This window comes from Canis lupus, chromosome 24 (genome assembly GCF_048164855.1).
Source record: "Canis lupus baileyi chromosome 24, mCanLup2.hap1, whole genome shotgun sequence".
Lineage (NCBI taxonomy): Eukaryota > Metazoa > Chordata > Mammalia > Carnivora > Canidae > Canis > Canis lupus.
The window spans coordinates 44399262-44411535 of NC_132861.1; the positions used below are offsets into that span (position 1 = coordinate 44399262).

The window sequence follows — 12274 nt, forward strand, 5'->3', positions numbered from 1 at the left end:
CCTCCTAAGTGGACCCTCTGCTTCCATTCTTGCCACCTATAATTCATTCTTCACTCAATAGCCTGCCACCCAGTTGTTTATACCCTTTCAGTGGTTTCCAACTGAACCTAGAGAAACATTACACAAGCTGCCCTTGATCACCTTTTAAATCCCATCCCTTACCATTCTTGCTCTTACACACTACTCTGGTCCCGGTGAACAAACTGAGTAAGTTTCTGCCTCAGGACATTTGCACTTTCTGTTGACACTAATAAAATGCTTTCCCCCTCAACTCAGATATCTCCTCCTCAGAGAGCCCTTCCCTGATCCCCATTTCTTAAATATCCACTCCAGCTTCTTTCACATTATCCTTTGATCTTTTTATCTGATTTATCACTTTTATGCACAAAAAATGTGATCTGTGTGATCTAATTTGTCTATATTATCTTTTATGATTGCGCTTCTCAGTCTTATTTTAAGAAATCTTGACATAACCTGAGGCTGTCTTTCAGATAACTTTTCATACCTTCCCTATTTTACTGAACATTTTGACCAATGAAGGACAGGATCCAGTAAATAAATATTCTCTCTTCCATTTCTAAGATGAGCAATTTTTTAAATAGCACTTCAAAGGATCCCCACCTGGGTCAGGACCTAGTTAACCACAGTAGCAACTGTCCCAAATGGCTTTCTCTCCTACCCTTTGCCCCTTTCCAGTTTACCACCTTGGATCCTTGACACAGTTTCACAAGTAAACTTCCTGAACACAAACCCTTATCTCAAAATCTGCTTTTGGGAATACCAGGCTAAGACACTCCTATTTCTTTTCTCGTTTGTATCGTAATCCTTTTGGAATTGAATTTTTTAGTGTGATAAAAGGTAGGGGGTCTAATTTTTTTTCCATTGTCGGTAACCGATTGTCCCAGCTTCTCCAATTACTCCCATATAATACCACATAGGACATGTATCACACTGCCATATATCTATATGGGTTTGTTGGGGGGCTTTCCAGTCCAATCCATTACTCTATCTAAATCTGCATCGATACATAGCACATTCTAGTACTATAAGTTTATATCTTGATATCTGATCAAGGAAGTTTCTTTCAATTTGTTTCTTTTTCAAAGTTATCTTAGCTATTTTGGATATTTTCTCTTTCATATAAATTTTGGTAGCATCTTATTGAGTTTCCTTGAAAATCCTATTGACTTTTTATTGAAATTGCCCAGGATGAATTTGGAAAGAACTGACATTTCTAAAGCATTGAGTCTTCTAATTCATGAACATGATATACCTCACTACTTACTTATGCTGTTTTCTTTTTATATTCTTCATTCATTTATTCAACAAGTCTCTTTTGCCAAAGCTGCCCAATAAGGGTAAAGAGGTAAACAAAATCTTATTGAACTTACATTCAATAAGAGGACAATACACAAACAAATATAATATTTTAGATGCCCCTGATTACCTCTTAAAATTACCTCTTAGGGGATCCCTGGGTTGCTCAGTGGTTTAGCCCCTGCCTTCACCCCAGGGCATGATCCTGGAGTCCTGGGATCGAGTCCCACGTCAGGCTCCCTGCATGGAGCCTGCTTCTCCCTCTGCCTATGTTTCTGCTTGCTCTCTCTCTCTCTCTCTCTTTCTCTCTCTCTCATGAGTAAATAAATAAAGTCTTTAAAAAAATTACCTCTTAAAATCTCATTTCTTACCATCCCTTTCTTCACACACCACTCTGGCCTCCTTGAATAAACTAAATAATTTTCTGCCTCAGGACCCTCTCACTTCATGTTTGACACTTTTGCTGCAAACATTTTTCTGTATAACTAATTGGCTATAAGGAAATTTTGCCATAAAAAATTAAAATAACTGGTGGACAGTTTGGTTTCATTTCTTCATTGACTCAGTACTCACATTTTTCTAGTATGTAAATTGAACCCTCATAATGGTCTAAACAGCGGTACACTTTGAGCCCCCATTTCCCACAGAACTTTTGAATGTTCACCAACGGACATGGAACAATATGCTAAGAATATACAACAGTGTAGAAAGCTTTCACAATGTGATACAAAGCTCAGTCACAGATATACATCCCAGTATTGAGAAACTGATAGCTCTTTTAGTGATGGAAGAAATTTTAATGAAAAAAGGAAAAATGCTATGCTGAACAAGGAGACAAATCAACAAGCCAAAAAAAAAATGTATGATACTATAAGCAAAAAACTCTGAAGACAGGTGCTTGGATACAATTCACAAAATAAAATCAGTTACTTGTCCAGTGCAGCCATGAATCTGCAGTATACATTTTGATATATAAATATTTTTTCAAAATATTTGTGAATATTTTTTGATATACAAATACTTTTAATTGCCCAATAAAGTCATTTGAATTCTTTTAGTCATTTTTCTTGATGTCCTTTTAAATGAATATCCCTCTTTTATTTTTCATGATTTTATATTTTATGGCAAAATTGCTTTATGGCCAGTTAGTTAAGTAGCAAAATGTTTGTAGTGAAAATGCTTATAGTAGAGATGCTTACTAAGCAACAACCTAACACCTACAGAAACATGCCATCTTATATGGGGTAGCCAGTGAGAGCCTTCCTGACAAACTGAAGCATAAGTAGATGTCAAATGAGGTGAAGGAAAAATCCATGGTGCAGAGGCTGAGAAGACCTCAGGGCAAAGGGTGAAGCAGGACACACGGGATCTTTTGAGGAGTGGCAAGGAGACTACTGGCTGGGGAGGTAAAGAGAGGTGAATGGCAAGTGGTTTCTAAGGTCATGCATACCTCATAGGCCATGATAAAAACTTTGGATTCTTGTCTCAGTAAGAGGAAAAGACTCTGGAGAGTTTTGAGCTAGGGAATGATATAATCTCATTAAGTTTTTAAAGGATTGCTCTGTAAGCCACATGGAGAATAAACTTTAGGAGGGTGGATGAGAGGTCAGTAATGACCTAGGCAAGGCTGCAGCTGGACTGGACTAAGCTGGTAGCAGTGCAGGTGTTCAGAAATAGACAGATTCTGAAAACACACACATGTAACACACCAGCACATCCATAAATGTGTATTTTATATGTTTTATTTATTTACAAATATATCATTTATATTATATACAAATATAAAAATATATGTAATAAAGAAATGTTCTTGTACAGATAAATAGAATATATACGATACAAATATGAACATGTCATATGTGGAAATACATAAACATTATAAATTATAAATAAAATATATGCAGACTATGACAATTATATATACTTAAATATATAATATAAAACATTTCAAAAATTATATAATATAAAATATGTAAATACATATACATAAACAGTAAAAATATTATATACATTTATACAATACATAGATATATATAAGTAATACATAAAGTTATAAAACTACATTTTATACATATAAATATACACATATAGTTTATATAGTATACATAAAAATATATAGTATTTTGTGTATAGCACTGTAGTATAATATATACTTTATATACACATAAGTATGCAATGTGTTATTTATAGTATACAAATATATATACATATATATGTATATATAAAACACCCCAATATTTCTGGCCATCTGGAAGGCCACACACAGGTCTAGGGAAGTACATATACCAGGGCTGGGTATTAGGAAAGACCTAATAAAGCCCTCACCTCTCACCTCTCCCTAACCAGAAGGGTCTGTGCAAGCAGGAAGTGACAGCGATGGTGGAATTGTAAACTGCCCAGCTGTGCATTGAAGGCATGCATCAACACAGGCTTTTATAGCCCCCTGGCAAATACTGGGAGACTTATCAGTCCTAGATATTTAGGGAAATCTCTTTCTAGTCATTAACTGACCACTAAACTGAGCTGGACCTTCAGGGGCCACATAGCAAAATACACAGACTTTACAGAATTAGTTCAGGAAAAAAAAAAAAAAAAACACTAAATAAAGAACAACAACCAACAGGAATAACAACCAGCAGCAATAGCTACAAACTTTGGGGAAATGGGGATATCCGATCTCCAGAGTTATCACGTATTATTTAAGATGTTAGGTTTTTAAGAAAAAAATTACTTGACATGCCAAAAACAAAAAAAAAAAGCAACAAACTATGGCTCTATACTCAGGAAACATAGAAACTGTACCTAAGGAAGACCATACACTGGAATTACTAGACAAAGACTTTAAATCAGCTATTTAATTTTTTTTAAGATCTTATTTTTCATTTATTTGAGAGAGACAGAGAACGCAACCGGGGGTGGGGAGGGGCAGAGAGACAGGAAGAAGCAGGCTCCCCACTGAGCAGGGATCCTGATGTGGGGCTGGACCCCAGAACCCTGAGATTATCATCTGAGCTGAAAGCATACACTTAAAGGACTGAACCAGCCAGGCACCTCATAAATCAGCTATTTAAAATATGTTTAATAAAGCCACGTGTAAAGAAGTAGGAAAATTGATTTCTCACCAAACAGCAAGTATCAACAAAGAAATAGAAATGATTAAAAAAAGGACCAAATATAAATTCTAAGATTAAAAAGTACAATATTTGAGGGAATAAAGAGAAAAGTACAATATTTGAAATAAAAACAATGAAAAAAAAGTGGATGGATTCTGAAAACACATTGCTTGCATACTCATACATGCATATCCACATATATGTACATATACAGCCAGTTTTCATTATTCAGAGTAGATATGTTCTATAAAGTCACCCCCAAACACAGAATTTGCTAATACTGAATCATTGCTTCTATTTTTTTATTATTTTTTTTATTTTATATTGGTGTTCAATTTGCCAGTATATAGGAACCATCGCTTCTAGAAGAAGTACAGGGTTATGCTCCTGTGAGCCTCTGGCTGCAGCATACCAACCAATACATACCTTTGTATTTTTCTGAGTGTTTCTAGTTAAAGATACTGTATTTAATATATGTGTTAATTCATCAATGTTGAACTCATCACCAACGGCACTAGAACGCTTGCCTGAATGTTTATCTAACACAGAGATTTTCTCCATAAAGCACATCACAACCTTTTTATGCTTAGGAACATGAGATAGCACCTCAGCACCACTACCATTTTCAACAACAAATTCACCAAAAAAAGCACTAAATAAATGGCAAAAGGACACTTGTGTCCTTTTCCACAAGAGTGGAAGCAAGAAGGTGGAACATCCCCTTGTTCCACCATAGCTGAGAATGTGTGCCATCAGCCACTCAAATGATCCACTGCTTGCCCACGTCCATGAATGACCATGAAAGTGCCACGAAGGTGGATTTGGGGGTTAAAGAGAAATTTTAGCAAGTGGGTGAATTCACAAATATGGAATCCATGAATAATGAAGACTGACTGTATGCATGGATTTTCTTCATCCTTTTAAAATTAGTGTTTTTTCTAAATTAGAGAATGTATAGGTTCTTGTAGGAGATAGTTTCGTTATTGTTATTTGCTAGATAGTCTGCAATTTGGATTTATATTTCCTCTTTGACCCAAGAATGTTTAAGAAAGCCTGGAAAGAAATGTACATTCTCTATTTTAGGACATGGAGTTAAATATGAATTAATCGTAACAACCTTGTTAAATGTATTATTTGGGCCTCCTCATTTTGTGCACTTGACCTCTTATTGACTGAGGGAGGTAAAAATAAAGTTGCTGCTAGGAGTAGTTGCTACCTATTTTTCATTATAGTAGGATGTCTCCAGTAATTTCTACTGGCTTAAAACTTTTTGCCCTGAATTATATATTTCCTTAAATATTCAGATCATGACTCCCTGGTTTCTTTTTGTTGATGTATGCGGAATATACTTTTGCCTTTACACTTATTTTCAATAGTTATAAAATATCTTTTTCCATGAGTCTTGTGTATATGATAAAAGTTGGAGTTTACTCCGTAATTCAATCTCAAAATTTTTATTTAAATAAGTGAGTTAAATCCGTTTACTTTTATTGATAGGACCAAAATGTATGGTCTTGTATCTGTCACACTCATTTATATTATATATTCTAGTGTCTTGGATATTAAAAATGTTAACACTCTGCATTCTGTCTTCTATGAATTTATGTGCATGTGTGTACTTCTGATAGTTAGGAAGATTCGATTTCTGTTCCCCTCATTACAGTTGAGCATGTGGCTACCCACCTAGACTCAACCTTTCAATCTTCCCCGTGGCTAGCCCTGACCTTGTGGCCAAGCTCTGGCCTATGGCCTCTGAGCTGAGGAAATGTGGGCCACTTCTGGGTCTCTACCTTAAAGAAATGAATGACTGAATTGTACTCATTTCTCATGTTTTCATTGGTTAGGAGTAAGTATATACTTCCGATATTTAGAAATGTTTGTATTTTTGTTCTCATGATTACTCTTAGAATTACTTTTATATACTCTCTCTTTAGGCAGTACTCACTGGTTTCCTACCCCAAAAATTGATAAATTTAGCATGTGCCTGATTCCTCAGTCCACTCTTTTCTCTCCCACCCAAGTTTAGCTCATTATATTACTTTTTTATTTTTGGTGTCAAATAGTTTTTTTTTTTTTCATTTCAATTCCAGTATAGTTAACACGCAGTGTTCTATTAGTTTCAGGTGTACAATTCAGTGATTCTACAATTCTATACATTACTCAGTGCTTATCATGATAAGAATTCTCTTAATCCCCTTTACCTATTTTACCCATCACCCCCACACACACGCACCTCCTTTTTGGCAGCCATCAGTTTGTTCACTGTAATTAAGAGTCTGTCGGTTTGTCTTTTTTCTTTTTTCTTTTTTTTTGGTTTGTCTTTTTTTTCTTTGTTCATTTGTTTTGTTTCTTAAATTCCGCAAATGATTGAAATCATATGGTATTTATCTTTACCTGATTTATTTCACTTAACATTATACTCTCTAGATCCATCATGATGTTATATTTATGTGTATCTTTTAGCTCTTAAATGTGCATGATATTACTCCCTGATTTGTCCAAATCATGTTTGCTGTGAGTCCAACAGACAATGATCTTGCTCTCCCCCCCCTTCCTCATGCATTTTTTTTTGTTATTGTATTGTTGGGGCATGTATGTTTAACATCCTGGTCTGTCACCTCACTCCCTGCCTTTTTTTTAAATATAACAAGGTGCTTTACAGATTTTATTTATTTATTCATGAGAGAACACAGAGAGACAGAGAGTCAGAGACACAGGCAGAGGGAGAAGCAGGCTCCATGCAGGGAGCCTGACACAGGACTCGATCCTGGGTCCCCAGGATCACACCCTGGACCAAAGGCAGCACTAAACCGCTGAGCTACCCAGGCTGCCCACTCCCTGCTTTTATTTGAATCCTTTTGCCAAAATTTTTCCAGTCTTGTCTCAGTTTGCTGAGGTGGATCCTTAGTTTTCCCAATAATTACTCATAGGAACGACATTCCCAGAATTTTCCTGTTCAAAAGCATTGTTTTATTTTTTATATGTGAAAAATATTTGACTCACTATTTCTAGAAGCATCTTGTAGGTTTTCCTCCACTTTCCTGTGGCATTAGGTATTACTGTAGAAAATTCTATAGCCAAAAAGATCCCCCTCCCTTGAAAATGACTTGACATTTTTGTCTAGACTGCCCATTCCATTCTTGCTTCATCTTTTTTTTTTGAAGATTTTTATTTATTTATTCATATGAGAGAGAGAGAGAGAGAGAGAGAGAGACATAGGCAGAGGGAGAAACAGACATCTTGCAGGAAGCCCGATGCAGGACTCGATCCCAGGACCCTCGGATCATGCTCTGAGCTAGAGACAGACGCTCAATCATTGAGCCACCCAAGCTCCCTCTTGATTTATCTTTAAAGTCCAGTAAATTTGCTGGAATATATCTCATGATTGACAGTTTGGAGTCAATTTTTATGCTATAGGGTGAAAATATATGTACTTATGTGTATATTCAATTTTTTGTTATATTTCAGGACATTTGTTCTCGAATTTATCTTAAAATGCTTCTATTATTCTGATTTTCTTTTAGGAAATCTCTTGATTTGTTCACTATCTTCCACTGATTATTTTCTTTCTAATCTTTCCTAATTGTTCTAAACTTCCTGGTTCCGTTTTTACAAATCCTTTACAAAGTCCTTCACTTTAATTTCTGAAACATCTAATCTCTTTTATCCTGTTCTAAATTTGTCTTCATTTTTCCAATGTTTTTTTCTACTTTGTAATTAACTTCTTGCTTTTATAAACATGGATTATAGTTTCAGCTTTTCAAGGCAAACCCCTAAATCCTAGGACATATACTTGTGATTTCTGAGATCTACTTTTCCTTGACCTTTCTGACACCCCCCTTCTTCTCTGTCAGCTCCTATCTGATTTCAGCAGCCTTTTGCATTTTCTTTATTGTGAATGAGAAAACCTCATGTAAATAGGTAAAAATATACTGTAAAGCAGCATAAATGTAGGTTGTTTTGTTGCTATTTTTTTTTTCGGTGTGATGACAACCAAGATGACATGTTGGTAGCTGGAAATTTAGCACTACAAAAGTAGAATGAAGACTTTAAAATACTTGAAGATTACTGACACGTAGGGGTTATAAATCTGTTTATAATTCTAAAGGATTATTTTCTTTTCTGTTTGAAGGAAAAAAGAGAAGACATATACATAAAAAAAACAATCTTCAAAAAGGTAAAAGTCTGAGAATTAACAGCTGTGCACTTACTGCAATCCTGATCTTCCTGCCAGACCCATCTTCGCTCCAACAGGCTTCATAAATAATGAATTGTTTAAAGTACAGGCTAAAGTGTACAAAGAGAACTCAAAATACAGTGGCTTAAACCATATAATTTATTTCTCTTCCGCCAAATAGTCCAGAAATGGAAGGAAGAAACTGCCTTCTGCAACACATGATTTCTTCCTCTTTGTCCAAAAAAGCTAGTCTGGTTGCCATTGTCTCCCAACCAGTGGGAATGGGGAAAGTGAACAGGAAAATCACCTATGGACTTCTTTTAATGGAAAGATTCAGAGTCTTCTGTTCACATCCTATTGCCAAAACTTGGTCACATGACCAGAGCTAGCTGCTAGTGAGGCCAAGAAATATAATCTGTAGTGAGGCAGCCTTGGGTTCAGCTGTAACTCTATTCCTATGGAAGAAAGAGGATTGTGCGGAATGAATAGCAATCTGCCTACTTACCTTTCACGTTTTTATCCAAAGTCACTGACTTCCTCATATCTGGAGGAAAATTCAGACGCTATTGGTTCAAACCTGGCCTCTTGTCACCTAAGACTTTTGGCAAGAATAGGAGCTGGGACCTGCACGGAGCCACATGGCCAGAGACAAGCTAGCCCTGAATGGGAAATGAGGGACCAGGAGAAAATGTTAGAAAGGTTTGTTATAACTAATGAACACAACCCTCAACAAAACAAGGAGAAACAGACAGAAGGAACTTGAATTAATCAAACAGAAGCTAGAGTCCTTGTATCACATCGGATCTAAGCCTGGGAGATAGCTATTGAAGCCAGACTCAAGCAGAGCATGCGCCATATGGTGTCCTTGCAACAGAAGAAGAAAAAGATGATTCTTCACTCTCTGCACCCAGTTCTGCAATTATTTATTTCCACTGTGTTCCTCCTTTTCTTCCTCCTCTTTGTCTCTTTTCTTTTCCCCTTACTCTCCCATTCTACTTGTTCCTCATGTAGAGTTTCTTTCTTTTTGTTCATTCTTTAACATCCTATGGTATAAAATACTGCTACTAAGTTTATATGGCACTCAGAAGTGGCAGGACTCTTTCTTGCGGCATCAAAACATAGGTGGATACATTTCCTTTCCATTTCTTCTGATTATTTCTGTCATCTCATCATTTTATACACACACACACACACACACACACACACACATATAACTGAGGTCCTCTCATATTTTACATATGCATTGCATACATATATTTATGTAAATAATATAAATAAAATTTAAACATATAAATATATACATGTATTTCTAGCAGCTCTATCATTTTATCTCCATATTTGCCTGTATCATCTTAGTTATTTCTTAGGTTGCACTTCCCTAGGTCCAAGATTTTGTTCCTCTGAGTTTTTGTGAAACCTTTGTTAAAATGTTGAAATTGGTAATTTTTTGTTTTGTTTTGTTTTGAAATTGGTAATTGAAGCACAAATCACTTTGCTCCTTCTACTTCCTTTTCAAAACTTCCCTCTGAAACAGTTCCCTTCCTGCCCCAAGATGAAGTCTTAGGTAAGCCCCAGAGCTGTGCTAGTCCCTTTTGGCAGCACTGATAAACTCATCCAATGTTAAAAGCCTGAGCTGAAAAAAAATAATTAAAAATAATTTAAAAAATAAAAGCCTGAGCTGACATAATATCACAACTGGAAAACATGTAGTGAGGAAGTTGGATGAGACCAGCTTGTTCTTTTTTTTTTTTTTTTTTTTTTTTTATTTATTTATGATAGTCACACAGAGAGAGAGAGAGGCAGAGACACAGGCAGAGACAGAAGCAGGCTCCATGCACCGGGAGCCCGACGTGGGATTCGATCCCCGGTCTCCAAAATCGCGCCCTGGGCCAAAGGCGGGCGCCAAACCGCTGCGCCACCCAGGGATCCCCAGCTTGCTCTCTTATCCACACTCTTGTCTAACCCTATTCAGTATCTGTGCTTTTAGCTAATTCAAGGGGGAGAGAAGGAAGTAAGGAGTAGGAATAGGCCTCTTATGGGCTATGTCCTTCGTGTCTCCCAGATATGGAAGATGCATAAGCCATGTTTGTGGGTTCTTTAAAGAACCCCTCTTTAGAAAGAATCTCCCCATGGAAGTTCCTCTAATGCAGGAGTTCCAGCTGATTGCCTACCACTTCCCCCTTATGGGAAGCCACACCCCTCCTGGGGTCATTTCATCCATTCAAATCATCTTTCTGGACAGAATATCTTTCAAGAAAACTTCCTGAGCCCCTCCCTTCCCCAGAGAAGCTCATGAGAATCATGCCTTCTCACAGTTCGACTGTCAGTGGGCATGTAGCTGGTTCCTCATTCAGTCACCCTCTTAGGCTTGATTATACTCCCAATGCTATAATTTTTATGCCTGTGACTTATTCTGTAACTGGAAGCCTGTCTCTCCCACTCTTCTCCACCCATTTTGCCCATACCCTACCTCCTCTCTGGCATCAGTTTGTACTCTAGATGTATGGATGTTTCTGCTTTTCATTTATTTGCTTATTCATTTGTTTTATTTTTTATATTTCACATATAAGTGGAATTATATGGTGTTTGTCTTTCTCTATCTGACCTATTTAGTTTAGCATAACACCTTCTTAGCCATCCATATTGTCACAAATGGCAGATCTTATCCTTTTTTGTGGCTGAGTAATATTCCACCACACACACACACACACACACACACATACACACACACACCAGCTTCTTTATCCATTCATCTATCAATGAACGCTTCAATTGCTTTCATATTTTGGCTATTGTAAATAATGCTACAGTAAGCACAGGAATGCATAAATCTTTTTGAATTAGTATTTTGTTTTCTTTGGGTAAATGCCCTATAGTGGAATTACTAGATCATATGGCATTTCTATTTTTAATTTTTTGAGGAACCTCCATACTATTTTCCACAGTGGCTTCACCAATTTACATTCCCACAATAGTGCTCAAGGGTGCTTTTTTTCTCCACATCTTCACCAACACTTTCTAGTTCTTATCCTTTTGATACTAGCCATTCTGATAGGTATAAGGTGATATCTCATTGTGGTTTGGATTTGCATTTCCATGATGATTAGTGATATTGAACATCTTTTCATTTGTCTGTTTTCTTTGGGAGAAAATGTCTATTCACATTCTCTACCCATTTTTAACCAATTTTTAAAATGTTGAATTGTTTAAGTTCTTTATATATTTTGGATATTTACCTCTTATTGGATATGACATTTCTGAATATTTTCTCTTATTCAGTAGGTTGCCTTTTCATTTTATTGATGTTTCCTTTCATTGTCCAAAAGTTTGTGGGTTGTTGTTTTTTTTTTTTTTTTTTTTTTTTTTGGTGTAGTCCCAATAGTTTATTTTGCTTTTATTTCCCTTGCCTGAGCAACCAGATCTAGAAAAATTTTTCTGAGGCTGATGTCAAAGAGATTACTGCCTGTGTTTTCTTCTAGGAATTTTATGTTTTCAGGTCTCAAATTTAGGTCTTTAATCCATTTTGAGTTTACTTGTGCATATAGTGTAAGAAAGTGGTCTGGTTTCTTTCCTTTGCATGTAGCTGTCCAGTTTTCCCGGAGCCATTTGTTGAAGAGACTGTCTTTTCTTCGTTGTATATTCTTTCCTCTTTTGTCATAAATTAATT

General features: G+C 36.2%; 1 protein-coding gene across 10 annotated transcripts in view; it reads left to right on the plus strand.

The window, feature by feature from the left end:
* SP100 (SP100 nuclear antigen) overlaps window positions 1-12274 on the plus strand; it is a 97772-nt gene that overhangs the window by 61997 nt on the left and 23501 nt on the right. For 9 of the 10 annotated variants that reach the window (XM_072796625.1, XM_072796626.1, XM_072796630.1 and 6 more), the window contains one exon: window positions 8563-8607. The exons of the other annotated variant lie outside the window; for it this stretch is intronic. In XM_072796625.1, the coding sequence (XP_072652726.1) occupies window positions 8563-8607 (45 nt within the window). The remainder of the gene's footprint in view (window positions 1-8562; window positions 8608-12274) is intronic. 10 annotated transcript variants of the gene reach the window in all.